At 37.1% G+C, this 16,580-nt stretch overlaps 1 protein-coding gene across 1 annotated transcript; it reads right to left on the reverse strand.

Annotated features, from left to right (window-relative positions):
- Nucleotides 1-6,038: 6,038 nt before the first annotated feature.
- LOC110868669 (protein SIEVE ELEMENT OCCLUSION B) lies at nucleotides 6,039-9,400 on the reverse strand. The gene is made up of 7 exons (XM_022117901.2): nucleotides 8,843-9,400; nucleotides 8,671-8,763; nucleotides 8,139-8,587; nucleotides 7,944-8,059; nucleotides 7,730-7,872; nucleotides 7,152-7,643; nucleotides 6,039-6,949 (listed from the first exon to the last, which is right to left on the reverse strand). Exons 1-7 carry the CDS (start codon nucleotides 9,344-9,346, stop codon nucleotides 6,308-6,310), a joined length of 2,439 nt encoding a protein of 812 aa, XP_021973593.1. The 5' UTR covers nucleotides 9,347-9,400; the 3' UTR covers nucleotides 6,039-6,307.
- Between the last annotated feature and the right edge of the window lie 7,180 nt (nucleotides 9,401-16,580).

A 16,580-nucleotide genomic window follows, 5' to 3' on the forward strand; every position in this document is an offset into this window, starting at 1 on the left:
TGTACAATTTTTTTAAGAGGGAAACTACAATAACAATGGTGCACCGCACAAGACAATTAGGGGTCTGGCATAGGGTGGAAAGAGACAGAACATGTATGGACCATTCGTAATTTTTAAATCTTAGAAACTAGAAATTAAATATAAAAGATAATGATAAAACACTAAATCGTTTATCTATTCTTTAATTAATTATTGGTGGTTGAGATGGCGGTGGTGATCTGTGGTGGAGGATAGGGGTGTTCAGAATTCGTTTTGAATTCGAAAAATTCGAAATTCGATTTAATTCAATTCGATTATCAAAATTTCGTTTCGATTATCAAGAATTCGAATTTGAGTCCCATAAACGAATCGAATACGAAATTATAATTTTAAATTCGATTCGATTCGAAATTCGAATTAAAACTGTACATCGTTCTTATGCTTAACACAATGTCACATGTAATTGACATTGAGTTAACTCAGTGCATCATCCGGTTTAAGGTGCTCCCATCTAAGTATGTTAGTTCTGACGAACCAGCTATGGCCAAAGCACTAAACACAGTTCCAACTGCTGTTTATTGGAGTGTTAGAGGGATTATCTCTTGTGCCGAACATATTACTTGCCTCCCCGCAAGGGACACGAGTATAAATAATACTTTAAATGTTATATAAATAATCCAGATTAAATAAAAAAATGTGATAGTCAAGTTTAATGACAATTCAGGTACTGAATCTTCCTTGGTCCTCAAGATCAACCACCTATTTGAGTTTCTCAAGAAACAACTGTAAGAATGTAATCGTCTTACAAGCTATTAGTGTTTTATAAAAAAAGATAAATAGAGATGACCGTGTTCCTGTTTGATTGATGTCACACCCCAACCGATGGCGGAAACATCAGAGTGAGACAAACGAGATTGCTCGAGACTTCATAACACTATTGTGACAATATTCAATTCGAAACCGATTTCATTCATAGATAATAATTGTCAAGATACATCAAAGGAAATCAAAGTACAACATGGAAAAGATAAAATACAACAAAGTTCAACAACATAACAAGAACATAATCTAGTATTTCGATATGTGTTTCTAAAGTCGTCCCTACTAGATTTCATCAAGATCATCATCATCAACCTTCAACATGTTTAAAAGTATAGTTCAACATACAAGGCATTGGCGAGTACACAAGTTTAATATAGCATAAGTATGTAAAACAGTTTAAACGAATCCACATGGAAAAAATAGTTTAACTAGATAAATGTATCATGGCATGCAATTTAACAAGTCAATCCTCTGATTACCGCATTAAATAAACTTAACATGACCACAAGTCTACAGGCGGTGCGTTACTCCTATAGCGCTATACATGTTAAGGGGAGGCTCGTACAAAGTTAATGACAAGTAAATCACACAAGAGAATCATCCAAGTATACAAATCAAGTATCATGTATTTAAGCATGTATGATGGATTGTTTGTGTTTGCATAAAGTATAAGTGTGTTTGCATATTTGATAGGTTAAACATATTGCACCCAAAAAGTGTAAAACATAAAAAGGGCGTTCGAGTGTACTCACGGTTTTGCAAAGCTTTCCTTTGGAATCCCGTGAAGAGTTCGAGTGTTGGAGGATGGAACTCCGAGGTCACCCTACATGGGGTAAACGAAGGTGTGTGAGTAACGGAATCAAGACAAAAGATTCGGATTGGAATTTAAAGTACAAAAAGTATATATGCATAAATGTATATCTAGCCTAAGTACTCGTTTTGACACTAAGTTGTATGTGATTTCATGGGTCCTAGTTTGCCCATTAGAATCAACAACGAGAGACTTAAAATCATAGATAAAGTAACCTAAGTTTATGATGAATAATCACAAACCGATTATCATCATAAATTCAGCCATGTTCATATATATATATATATATATATATATATATATATATATATATACACACACATATATATATATATATATATAGTTATAATAATAATCCTAAGCTAAGTCCATCATGAGTTTCATAGATTGTCATATAAGTCAAGTATGGAGGATTAACCTTATTGTATGATTCACCAATACACAAATCATCACAAGGATGATTCGGATGGTCATGAATGAAAAGAAATAACAACTAACTAATACATCATCAAGTAGTCAAGTAAGACTTAACTCGGGTGAACCACCACAACATGGAAAGAGTTAACTAAATGCTGGAGGCTAGACGAGGTTATGTTACATTGAGACTAGCAAGCTACTTGAGTGTTCATACACAAGGTACACAAGGAAGGTAGTGGAACTAGCTTGGAAAGCGAAAGCTCCCACGGTTCACACTTTTACAAGACAAAAGTTCAACCATATGGAAGATGGTAAATTGTTGATGTTTTCAACACTTGGAATATAACATGTATAAACTTAAAGTAAAAGAGTTTTGAACTCACTTCTTGGTGGAAATCAACCTCTACACAAATCCAAAACTGTGGACTTAGTTGTGAGCTTGGTGGGTACAAGATTTCACCAAGCTTTAGCCAAGAACTACAAGGTACAATAACTTTGAACAAAACAGAATTTAAATCTTACTTTGGACCTCAAATATGGTCAGATTTCACCTTAGTTTTCCATGGCAAACTTATGAAAATATTCATAGAGGTTATCCAAGTAAAATGATAAAAGAAACAAGAAGAACTAAGTAGTGAAGTGAGCTAGAACTCACTTAAAAGTCTTGCAAACTTTCTGCCAAAAATCAGAATTCTTGAGTGTTTTTGAGAGGATTTGAGAGTGAATTTGGTGTTTGAAAAATGAAAATGAGGGTTAGGGAGGTTGTATTTATAGTGGGGAAGTTAGGTTAAGTGTTAATGGTGTTTTAAAGAGAGTTAGGTGGAAGTTGGAGTGCAAAAATAGGCCAATCCGTGAAACAAAAGGAGCTGGCTGCGGATCGTCCCTGCAGGTGCGTCGTGGAGCAAAGGGGGTGCCCGTCCATGTGTCGCTGGTTGTTTCAGCCGAGAAAACTTTCAATTTTTTTTACAATTTGGCCCCTAATGTTTGATATGTTTGATGTTTTAAGGTATAACTTGTATATAGAACATATAATCAACTGTCAAACATGAATAAAAGTATAGATTTAGTATTGCAAATATATAATTAAGTATTTTAGGTTTAAAGTGTATAAAAACATGTATTTACGATAGTTTGTTTGTAAGATAAGTATGTGTCTATGAGAATGATGAATATGTATCAAGTATGTGAATAAATCGAATGACAAATAAGTACGAATAATCAATGTATAATTCTTATAAACTGATCAAGTTTTATTACGATTAATGCCTCTGATTACAATGATTTGAAACGGAATACGATTACAAGGGAATACAAGTTTCCAAAAATAGAAGTACAAGACAAACTTTCAAATTAAGGAAAGTTACAAAAGCGAGGCGTTACAATTGATGCAGGAAAGAGGAAGGAGATGGATTTCAGAAACTCATTTCACTAGCGTTTTGAGATGATTCATATCAACAACATGAAAATCCTCAAGATCTTGTTTAATTTCAGGGATGACCCGCTGCCACTTTTCGATGGGGCTACTAAACAAAGGGTTTGTTGAATATTTCGTATATACGTGTATTTTATTTATTGGTTTTCTTTAACTAATTTCCTGTTAAACTTTGACCTCAAACAAGCCAGGCTAAAAGTTTTGAGGAAAAGGAATGAGTTGTTGTTGATATCAGGGCTAGACTTTTCCCGTGATGAGCTGTCAATTCTTGAGCAAATTTACAGTGAGTCGCGTATTCAAGGCTCAAGGATTGATGCATTGTATGATTTGGTGTGGGTTCCTATCGTGGACCTTTATATTGAATACACTAATGCTGATAAAGACCAATTCGAGATGGTCAATCTCCCAAGATAAAATTTTCTAGTAGGCAAACACTCCCAAGAAACACGATAAAGGAGTAGAACTTTTTTATCCAAAATTTTCTCTCCTCTTTTATCATTTCTTCAATCTATTTAAATACATAATAATATAATATGTATAACTGAAATAAACATGCATATGAGCACAGGTTAGACAAGGAGTTCAAGGTTGGCGACATGGTGTTTTTGCGGCTATAGAATTATCGCCAAAGTTCGGTACAACTTCGTTTCTCAATGAAGTTGTCAAGACGTTTTTACGGTTGCTTATTGCTTAAAACTGCCAACTATTTCGAAAATTCATCCGGTATTTCACGTTTCTTTGCTACGTGAGGCGCGTGGGAATTCAGAACACGTTCCATTACCATTGGGCATTGAAGAAGAGCACCAGTTATATCAGCCAAGCTACATCATTAAGTCTCATTGGTTAAATGGGAAACTTCAACTTTTGGTCTCTGGGAAGGTCAAGAGGTAGTTGAGACAACATGGGAGTATCATGCAGATCTTCGTTCACGTTTTCCAGATTTCCAACTTGAGGACGAGCTGTACTTCGAGGGGATGGCAGTTGATGCGGCCCAGTACAATGACACGACCCAGTCCACTAACGATATTAGCAACAGGCCCAAAAGGAATCTCAAGAAGCCTGCTAGACTCATGGAATGATCCAACCGATTCGTGTACCATGACAAAACCTCGGTGATAAATTTACCGGTGTTATCATCCATTCGTTCCCCATTCGTGACTTCCAGCTTTCATTATGTTGCATAATAAGTGAATTGGTTGAATAACAAGGGCTGTGATGTTATTAGTCCACAATAGCATGCATGTTATGTCAATGTATTCACAAGTTTGTTTGGTCAAGTTCGTTAGTTTGTGGGAATACTTAAGCTTGTGTTTAGTCTTGTAATCGGAATTTAGTTAATAGAAATTTCCGTTTCCCTTTCTAGATTCTCTCTTGATCTTAGTTGGATCTTCTCACATCATTCGATTTATGGTATCCTCGATAGGGGTATCTAGTATTCGATTTGGATTCAAGAAATTTGAAATTCGACTAGATTCAAATTAAGTTATCAAGCTTCGAATTCAGTCTTCAAATATTCGAGTTCCATTCGATTGGAATATGAGTTAAGTAATCGAATTCGAATTTACGATTTTCAGTTCGATTCAATTCTAAATTCGAAATCAAATTATACACATGGAAAAAACCTTTTAGTTTATAGTAATTTAAAAAAAAGTAAAATAATTTATCATCTAGGGTAAATTATTCACAACAAAAATATAGGGACTGGTTTGAGGATATATGAAAGTTCTGGGGCTATTATCATACTTTAACAGTTTGAAAATTCTTTGCAGTTTCCTGTTCATTCACTCGCATTTCGTTTAGAAACCCTCAGTTTACGTAAGCCTCACCGGTCGCCGGAGAATCGCCACGAAACCGTCGCCGGTCGCCGGAAATTAGCTTCAGCAACTTGCTATCCAGGTTAGTATCATCTATCATCAATCGATTGTATTCGTAACACGTAAAAACGTTTAACAAATCAGGTATTCACTTCCGTAGTACGTGATTTGTCGTTTGTGGAGATAATTTGATCATATTTGACCTAAATTACAACGTTTACGATCGTCGAGTTCATTACATTTGATTATCTGGTTAATATTTGATACAAATTGAGAGTAATTATGAAGGCCTTATATGTTGTTATTATAGGTTATAAGGATATTTAGAAGGACGACCAGGTATTTTATTAGGTTCTTGTTGTTGTAGGAGCTTAGCTTTCGGTTTATACGAGGTTTTATATGTCGTTACTATAGGGTTTTCACCATTTTCCTGTGTGGTTGTTTTACTAAGAATTATTTTATTTATTTATTTATTTATTTATCATTTTTTGTATCTTTGTTTTATCTGTTTTTATTTATTTACTTATTTATATTTTTACTAGATATGTGCCTATATATGTATGTTTTCCTGACTCATATCTTGGTTATGGTTTTTGGAGCTGAGTTTCACCGAAAGTAGCCTCTTTATCCTCTAGAATAGAGGTAAGAGTTAAGACTTTCCTACTCCCACCCACCTCACCAATATGTGGAACTATCTGGATTAGGTTGTTGTGTATAGTAATTTTGTTGAATGTTAAGGAATCAACATCAATAATTCAGGTACTTAAGTTCATAGTTATCTCCCATGCATTTAAAGGAAATAAGTTTATTAAGATTCATACAGTATTTTATTACATCAAAAGTAGGTCTAAACCATACATCAGTTTAGACCATAAGATTACACTTAGGTAAACATTTGCACTCTTCACACAATATATATTTATTTTAGTACAATACAATCATTTGCCACTGTGGATCTTCTTAGTAAATAGTAATAATAATAAGCAGCATCAGAGGTCGCCAGATCGGTAGTTTTGGATTGATGTTGCTTGATCAGTAGGGTTCTAGAAGGCCGGTTTGGTCATGGCAACAAAGGAAAGCAATGTATTTCTCCATCAACCGATGGCACTCAGGGCAACGCATGCCTTCAGGGATTCTGCCTGCCGCAATGGGAAACTCAAATCGGCAGCAGTTATTTGCTGCGACATGAAGCTTGTCGTGGTAGTCTTTAAATGACAAATCAAAGCCCCTTGAGGGGATGTGCTCCTTCCAGAGGTCAAAGTCAATAGGAGTTTGCAGCATGGTGGATCCATGACCATTGGTTAGAATCTGTGACCCTCTACAAAGCAAAGCCCATGATCCATCCTTGTCATAGCTGAGTAGTTTCTTGATCTGTAGCATTATGAGGTCTTGATCATCAGCGCGCTTGAGTTGGATCTTGGAGAACAACATGCTCTCTATTCGGGTCCAGAAATACCACATCAGGGAGGTGTCTTGCCAGCAGTAACTGAGCTTTTCTACGTTGATGGTGGCAATCGCTCTACGCACATTTTCTATTTTCTTGCTTTTTCCAACATACGCCATCTCTAATGGGATGCGTGCAGCAGTTGCCATGGCCCTTGCATTGTTTGTGAACTTGCGAATCCACTCGATGTCATCCCCTCCATACAAGAAAATGTATTTGCCTTCGCTTACCTAAAAACATTAAAGTATATCCATTTATTAGTTGGAAAATGTTGAGTTACACTACCTCTTACAGAGTTGAGCTTAGGACTTGGGATCAGCCCAGACATAAGCCTGCGCTTGGCCTAGGATGGGCTTGTACTTTAGCCATGTTTTCATCTATAGCTAGTATCTATAATTTGAGGATAATATATAAGTTAAATGGTGAACTGACCCAATTGAGTATGGTTGGGTCCATGCCGCTGACTAGCAACTCTAGCCTCCAAGTTTCATCCCTCCACAATGCTTCCTCTCTGGCTGTAGTGAAAGGGAAGGCGGTGCTTCCCCAAATCCACATCATGTGGAGTGCATTTGGGCTCAACTCTCTTCCCTGTGGGTCCAGAACAACAAGGATCGGCTTGTTCCTAAAATGCCATCTGTCTCCAATGGACTTCTTAACCACCCGGTCAATATTTGAAGGGTGATTGACCGAGTACCATGGCATAGTGCTCCTCATTTCCTCAAAGCGTCTGTGCATTGCATCAGTGTACTCAACATACGGGTCCACAATAGGAACCCACACCAGATCATACACAGTATCCATCCTCGAGCCTTGAATACGCGACTCACTGTAAATTTGCTCAAGAATTGACAACTCATCATTTGACATGTCTAGCCCTGATATCAACAATAACACATTCCTTTTCCTCAAAACTTCTAGGCTGACCTGTTTGAGGTCAAAGTTCAACAGGAAATTAGTTAAAGAAAGTTATTAATGAAAATTCACGTAATATACCAAAATATTCCACCAACCCTTTGTTTAGTAGCCCCATCGAAAAGTGGCAGCGGGTCATCCCTGAGATTAAGCAAGATCTTGAGGATTTTCATGTTGTCGATATGGACCGTATCAAAAAGCTGATTAAATGAGTTTCTGAAATCCATCTCCTTCCTCTCTCCTGCATTAATCAATGGGAACATTGTCATCTCTATTTTTATAAGATATTTTCATAAAATGTTGATAGCATACCTATAAGACGGTGACATTCTTCCAGTTGTTTCCTGAGAAACTCCAGTAGGTGGTTGATCTTGTGGACTAAGGAAGATATTTCCCATGACTGCATATCACTGGATGATATCCCATACCTGAAGTCATTAAACTTGTTAATCATTATCTTTTTTAGTTAATCTGGATTATCTTTTTGTAAGATAAAATATTATTTACTCGTGTCCCATGCTGGTGAGGTTAGTAATCTGTGCAGCACAAGCAATAATCCCTCTAACATTCCAATAAACAGCAGTTGGAACTATGTTTAGTGCTCTGGCCATTGCTGGTACCTCATAACTAACATACGTAGATGGGAGCTCCTTAAACTGGATAATGCACTGAGTTAACTCAAGGACCGAGTGAATGAGTCTGTTGAGTGCATCAAATCTAGGCTTCAATGGCGCCGAATGCTCCATGATCATTGGTACTTGTTTAAGAATAGCCATTGATTTTGCAAGTTGGTTTGATGAATAGATTTGAGCCAGAAGCCAGAATTCACCATAGTTTAGAGCAAAAGCTGCAAGGATCAGTGTCAGCTTGGCGTCCCAGTGGTAGTTCCCTACCGTGTGGAATAGTGAAAGTGCTATTGAGTGTCCATCCCCGCCAGTTAAGCACTTGAATGACATCTATAACATATTAATGACTAAATCGCGTGTTGGACTTAAAAGAATGAGAATATTAATATAGGTGTACAGTTTTGAGATCAAACCTCACAAGCAAGCTTGTCAATTATATGTGACAATAAGTTAAGCATCACAACTGTGTTGGTTTGGTGAGATTTGCCCACATCAGCATGTGCAACCTTCAGACGAGTTCAAGAACCACGATCATCATTAAGTCATTAACATTAATAGTAACAATAATAATAACAATAGAATTACCAATGAAGTAGAAGCATCTTCGTCAATGGCAGCTTTAATGGTAGCAAGTCGAAGAATATCTTCGACAATGTGGACAAGTGGTTTGACATCAACATCAGTGCCATCAGGGAGATGGGTATCAAGCACTTGCTTCATGATAACATTATCATCCGAAGCGCTAAAAATCGAGTTTCTTTCACCTTGGTTCAGCTGCTGCGTCATTGGATTAATCGTGGAATTCAGCATTGGGTTATTTTTGGGAGCCATTAGCAGTTGCTGGTGCATGGGGTTAGGTGACATACCCAGCAGCTGCTGTGCCACTGGGTTAGTCACAGGACCCATAAGCGGCTGCTTTTGGTGTTGCTGGTGTGGTAGTTGCTGCTGCAACTGGTTCATTGCTGAATTGACCACCCCTGTAAAGGGGTTGGCGGTGGTTGTTAATGGGTTGGTGGCTGTTAAGAGCCGTTTCTCAGGGTTGGTTGATGGTGAGGTTTGGTTGGTGTAGTTGGACAGTGATTTGTCCATTTTGGTGCAACAAAGTTAAAGCTTTTGGGTCTAAGGATTGGTAGTTTGGTTGTGATGATCCTTTGGACTTGGTTGGCTTTAAATAGTTACTAAATACAGAATAAAGTGGTTTCCAAAACAGGATTAATGTTCCTTTCTTCTAATGGAGTCAAGAAAACCTTATGTTAATTTCAAGATTGTCACTTTTGTAATCTAGACTCTTATTCTTACACTTTGGCAGTTGTCCCTTGTACAGTTGTGCATAAGCATGTGTAGTTCTTTAAAATGTGTATTTTTGTAGACCGACCTTTATTATGGTATGGGTTTAAGGTTTTAGTTGTATATGACTGCAATAGTAACAGGTTAACCTTTTGTAATTCAACAGGGGAGAAAGGGGAAACATGCTTCTGGTTTATTAATGTTTTTTTGTCTGGGAATATAATAATGAAATGGAAATATTATATTCCAAGAGTACGATAAATATTTCTAGATTCGGATGTTGCTTACTCATCTACTTCGATTGAGGAACTTAATCCTATATCTATATATTATATATATAATAAGGAAAAGGTTCAAATACATAGCAACTCTCCTAAAAGTAGGAAATCATACGTAGAAAGGGTATATATCCAACGGACGGACTCCGATTGTACCCATTTTAGCGGCATTAGAACCGTTCCTTGAACTTTACAATTTTAGATTTTAGGTTTTTGCTTTTTGCTTTTTGCTTTTAGACTTTGAGTTTGTAGATTTTAGAATGTTTGTTTAGATCATTGTGTCTTTTTATGAGGCATTGCATTTTTTTTTTAATTTTCGTCATTGTGTCTTTCTTGCGATTAATTATGTCTTTTTCCTCAGCATTCTGTTAAATTTCTTGGCATCATGTTATGTTTTACAATCCATTATGTCTTTATTGATATTCTAGAGTTAGGAGACTTTGTAGTATCACTTTACCCTATATGATAATACATATTAAATAAAATGTTATATGAGATATTTTTATATAAAATGTAGCAAGAAATTTATTTATTGATTGGAAAAAACTCATGGTTAAAATTAATCTTATACTTTTTAAGGTCTAACAAAAGAAATAGTTTCCGCGACCTTTTAGTTCTACACAATTGTTAATATACTTCGTTGTCTTTATAAAAGAATTCTACCATAGAAGTCCAACACGCGATTCACTAGTTGTTAATATACTTCGTTGTCTTTGTAAAAGAATTCTACCATAGAAGTCCAACACGCGATTCACTAATTAGTGAATCATACCTAGAATCAACACTGCATCAAATTAAAGTGAATAAATTTGAGAATTGGATAGGTGAACGTTAATAATCGACGATAACCATCATGAGTAAAGGTCGACAATCGGTACTTTCTTGGCGAAGAAAAGGAAAAGAGAAAAGATATTGAAACGTTATTTGATTCTCCGTGGATCAAAAGATTTTTGGATGGTGCTCTAATTAAAACTCGAGATGGGTTTTGATTTTCATGTGTGTTATTTACTCTATTGCATTGTTTCTTTCATTTTAGTTTAGGTGTTCTGGAACCTTCAATTTGAAGATTTTCATGTGGGGGTTTGCTGTTAGTATTCTGCTACTACTGATTGAAATCGACAGATAATCTGAAACAGAAACAAATAAAGTAAAAGAGACAGTAATAGTGAACGGGCTTGTTTTTGACACAATTCCCTTAAACATATTCGCGGTTTGTTCCTAGGGTACGCCGGTTCGAAGCAGCAACAGCGCATTGCCGGACTTGAACACTTGCCTGAAATGAAACAGGAGAGATGTTGCAGAGATTGAGAGAGAGGAAAAGATATGTTGTTGGTGTGTCTAAACTGTTTAGCTTGATCTGATTTTATAGTGCCAGAACCATAACCGAATTCTGGCCATTATTGCAGTGAATTAAAACCAAATAATGGTGGTCATTTGTACATCAGTTTTAAAACTGATAATAATAACCGTTTAAAAATTGAAAACTAAATAATGATCATCATCAATACTGAATAATCATTTCAGTTTTAAACTCATTAAAAAGAACAACATTTATTAGTCTCGAGTGCAAAAACTGCCTCACGCGGGCCCAGGTTTTTGGAGCTACATTCATGTCCGCAGGACGTGCGGGCACGCATGAGTTCAACCAAATTCCAGTTCCGAAACTCAATTTTTGCACCCCCCCTCCGCGCGTGCGGGTAAGACTTGTGGTAAAACATGTCATAAGGCTACAATTGTTTGGTAGATGTTTTACCTTATAAACAACCATTCCCTTTGTTCCCACATCAATATGGGACAAGGTGTTTTACCATTTTGAGACTTTCATTCATACACACCCAAAACTTCCAACAATTCCCCACATGAATGGAGGTCGATCTCAGAAACACCATTATTTCAATTAGATTTCAGCAGTTGAGTTTTGCATACGATATGTAGGTGTTACCCTTTGAACCTTCGCTCATGAAATGCACTTAGCCCACTAGCTCTAAGTAGACATCGATGTCTTTGAACTCGTCTGCCGTTTGTGTAGACAACAATACACTTCACACAAGACTTTCCCTCACAAAGTCAAGTCCTCATAGTTATGTTCGTTATGGTCATGAACATGAGCCTGGTTCTGCGAGAGCCATTAAGTATTGTGCCCCAACAATACCCTTCGAAGTGACCCCACTTCTCTCTCACATAGGTGATTAACTATGTATGGTTACCTTAGTCGAATCATTAAAAGCCAAGGATAAGCTCACACTTGTCACTTTTAGGAATGGACTAGGAAGTTTACGAAGCTTTGTAATAAACTCCCTTTTAAATACGTAGGGTTATCCCCCACAGTGACCTCACTAATTCATACAATTTGGTTTTTCTATTGAACTCAGTTCTTGGGATCTCCAGTATGTTGAGTTAGGTTTCCTTCATATGAAACTTAATTTTTCAAGGGCTTCAGTCCCATTCCCATGGACGACTTCTGAACTAACTCTCTACTTAGGCCTTTTATTAGCGGATCCACGATATTATCCTTTGACCTCACGTAGTCAACAGTGATAATTCCTGGTACGTCACATGCCTCGCGGTCATTTCCGCATGTGGTATTTTGGGAGTGTGACAGATTAGTCCAAACGTTATGTGATGCGTTAACCATATGAAAACACACGTTTCGACATATCTGATTGAAGTCAATGTAATCTATATAAGCATTGCAATTGGATCAAACAAAAAGTAAATCAAATTTATACTGTACAATCATAACGTATTATATGTGACCCGAGTCATACATAGAAAATGTAACGGGCATAATGGAAAAGCTAACACATATAATCAAAAGAGATGAATTAGAGCTTTTGAAAAAATGGAAAAAAAGAAACCACAATTTGACTCCACTCGGTTCGAAACAAAATTTACAAAACATCACTTGACTCGTTTCCGAAAAAAGTTTACGTTGAAACATACACCAACTCAAATATATACCGAAACATACATAAAAATATGCACGTAAAAAATGTTTTTTACACGAAAACGTATTATATTTGACCTGACACGTTTCTAGAAAAAGTTTATGTCGACACATAGAGCAAATTGAATTTATACTGGTACGTACATAAAAATATACACGTGAAAAAAAATTGTTTAAGTAAAGGAGGTATAACGGTAAACTCGAAACAAATTATTAGTAACAAACTTAATAGGTTAAATACGTTCGTAAAATTATGCCAAGTAGCACTAATGCCAAACCACTGCCAACGAACACCAACATCAGAAGAGCTTGTAAAAATAAATTAAATAAAAAAGTAAAACATAACACCGAACAAAAAAACATATGTAAAATCGTTGAACCACGCAAGTCAGTTGTGGCGTGTTAATGCGAAACAATTAGACAAAAACGTAAAACGTAGAAAAGAATAACTAGGTCGATCTAGGATCCGCGCGTTGCGACGAACTTGTCAAACGGAGAAAAATAGACGCGTTGCGACTTGCCTATCAAACGGGAAAAAACAGGCAAAAAAAACATTGAACCCCACACGTATGTTGCTGCGTGTTGACTCACAAAATTTAGAATGAAACGTAAAACAAAAACTTGCGAAAGATGAAAAGTATGGGGAGACCAAAGTTGAAAATAAAATAGTATTGGGTTAAATTGAAAAGTTGAAAAGCCTTGGGTTAAATTTAAAAAAGCCAAAGGGGTTAAAATATAAAAGATAAAAACAATTAGATTGAAAGTGAAAAATACAAAAACTTTTTTGAAAAGCTCCCAATGCACATGTTACAAGTATATAAAGCAAGAACATGTTTCTAAGTTATAGTTTGGAAATATAACCAAAATAAGCCTTGAACTCTTATTTGTACAAGTGGTCTATGCAAAAGGTACAAGTAATCTATGTAGGAACTCGCTTAACAACTTTATCAGCTCATTAAGCACAATATACAAGCTCAGTGCACAATTCTACTATATAGTGGTCGATTTCAGAAAAGTGCTTGTATTAGGGTGCTTTATGCGAGCACATTATGCGATTTAGAGCGCATCAACCTCGCATCATGTAATCGCAGCGCATCGTGTCACCTGATGCAATGCATTTTAAAACCAAGCCTAGCATAACCATGGATGGTTGACTGTAAACCAATTGAAAAACCAATCATGGGATACAGATAAGAGGAAGAGAATTTGCAAACAAAGAATGTATTAAAGATTGGTGGGAGAGTTGCCATCTCTTGCCTACACTCAACCAGGCATAACTTACTTTATGGGGTGATAAATTAGTTTATGCACAGTCCACAAACGAAACATAAAGGTTGCACTCAAAATAGTGAGGTATTTGAAAGTTTCACCATGAAATACTATGATATGAGGCATGCTATTTGAAATATTATGGCTCGGGAAGTACTTACATCAAACAACAACCATACACAATAAATTCCACAAATAGCAAAGTTACCAGTATAGTTTGAGAAGGGTGAGATGTTGGCAAACATTACCTCCACCCTTAGAGAATGAGAAACACTCAGCTCCAAAACAAACAACACCTGATAAATATATAGAAATAGGAAGCTACCACATGCAAAGTCCCCCTAAAGTGTAGGAATAACTATGCCCCTAACTAAGACACTATTGTATCCTCTCCTAGAAGTGCTTAACCTTAATTCTACGCCTCCATGAACTTTTATCCTGGACCATGTCCTTAGAGAGGTGCAACTCTAGTGAAGGTTTGCATTATTCTAACTAGCACGTCATTTGCCTCTTTTTTGATATGCCCAAACCATCTCAATCTCCCCTTCTTTATCTTATCTGATAGACTTGTCACTTTTAACCTTTTCCTAAAAATCTCATTTCTTATGGGTCTATGATAGAGACTGAATTGAATAGAGATGATGAAAGCTAAATCTGTAACCATATTGACAGATTGAAGAAGACAATACAAAATAATAACCACCAAAGTGGCCAGGGCTATGCCCTTCTCAACGCATAAGCATGAGCCTAACAACTTACTAATTTCTCTCCCCCCCTTCACTAATGACTAATGTCTTATTTACAGAAGTAGCAATTACACTAATCCCCCTTACACTATTACAATATACTAATACGTATGTAATTTCTATCAATACTCCCTCCATAAGCCAAGACTTGTCCTCAAGGCTTGTGAATAGAGCCCCCAACATGAAGAACACCCTCATCCGAATGCAAAATCAGCTCGTCCCTTTCATCCCATTCATCATCCCCAAGTAGTAAGACAGAAGACTACCCGCTGGACACTTGTGGCTGGGACTGTAAACCTGTCCACATTTAAAACACAAGCCCTTCTTCTTCCGATCCTCCCACTCGACACGAGATAAGGAACGAATGCCTCGATCATTGACACCCCCTTGCACATTTGCAGCCCCATCATTTCCAACACTTTTAGATCCCGTGGTACCCCATACACGATGGTTGATCCCCGAATCCATAGAAGGCAGCCCGGTATGTGACACATACCGAAAACGAGATATCAATGAACCGGATTTGGATGGTCGAAGCATCAACTCCACATCTTTAACAAAGTACATAGCATCCACACAAGTAATAGGGCGATGTAAACAGACTTGTTGCTTGACATCCTCTTTCAAACCCGCAATGAAATAGCCAATAGTTTGCGACTCCGGCAAACGAGGGACCAAGGATAACACATACTCAAAATCACCAATATAATCAAAGATGGAATCTGACTGCTTAATAGTAGCTAACTGTTCATACGGATTCTGAATTGAGAGACCAGTGAAACGTTGCAACAATTCGGACTGAAATTGGAGCCAAGTCAAAGACGGATGAACCTGATTGATGATTGTGAACCAATGTTGAGCAGCATCAATCATACTCAGTTGAGCAAGCTGTAAACGAGAAGCCTCAGGAGTCTGATTGAGATCGAAGAACAGGTTCGCCTTCCGGATCCAGCCTTGTGGATCAAAACTAGAGAATTCAGGCAAGTGCACCTTCTTCACAGCCCATGGTAAGCCCGACGGTGGATCCGAAGAGTTAGATTTGGGATCGAGCGTCGAGAACACTATACCTGAAGATCCAGGACCTGATGAATCATCCACATGCTTCTTCTCCTGCGATTTCATCCATGTTAACACAGCCTTACGAAACTCAGAGGATTCCAGACGATCCTCTTCCAAAATCTGCAAGGAAGCCTTAATTTTGGCAACGTCGGCTTGTAACTGCTGAATCTGTTGATCATGAACATCCAGACGAGCGTTATGATTCACCATAACGGAAATGGAAATTGAAGTGATATTGGAATCAGAAAAGAGATCGGAAATAGAATAGGAAATCTGAATCGGAAATTGAAACGGAAATCCAATCAGAAATCGGAAATCGAATCAGAAATCTAAATCAGAAATCTGAATCGGAGCAGATTTGAAACGAATTTTGAGCAGATCTGAAACAAATTAAAATGAACGAAGGTGACACAGATCCGAAAATTGGATCTGAAACCAAACGAATGGGATTCGAGCAGTGGTAGAACAGAAGTGGCAATTGAAGAACAGTGAAGTTCGAGAAGAACCAGGAGGAAGAAGAAGAATGGCGAAGGTGCAATGAAAACAGAGGAAGAAGGGAAAGCTGAATTGAGACGCTAAATTTGAAGAATCATCTGAAATTGAAGATGAATGGAGAGCAGAGTAGGCAGGTCGGACCAATGATAGAGACTGAATTGAATAGAGATGATGAAAGCTAAATCTGTAACTATATTGATAGATTGAAGAAGACAATACAAAATAATAACCACCAAAGTGGC

The sequence above is a fragment of the Helianthus annuus genome, chromosome 7 (genome assembly GCF_002127325.2).
Source record: "Helianthus annuus cultivar XRQ/B chromosome 7, HanXRQr2.0-SUNRISE, whole genome shotgun sequence".
Classification (NCBI taxonomy): Eukaryota; Viridiplantae; Streptophyta; class Magnoliopsida; order Asterales; family Asteraceae; genus Helianthus; species Helianthus annuus.

Bases quoted from the DNA above. Each gene is read 5' to 3' on its own strand.
- LOC110868669 (XM_022117901.2), bottom strand. From the start codon at position 9,346: ATGGACAAATCACTGTCCAACTACACCAACCAAACCTCACCATCAACC. The intron at 7,873-7,943 runs GTATGCTATCAA...TGATTAATGCAG, and splicing joins AGAATGTCACCGTCTTATAG to GAGAGAGGAAGGAGATGGAT. The intron at 7,644-7,729 runs GTTGGTGGAATA...GACCTCAAACAG, and splicing joins ATGGGGCTACTAAACAAAGG to GTCAGCCTAGAAGTTTTGAG.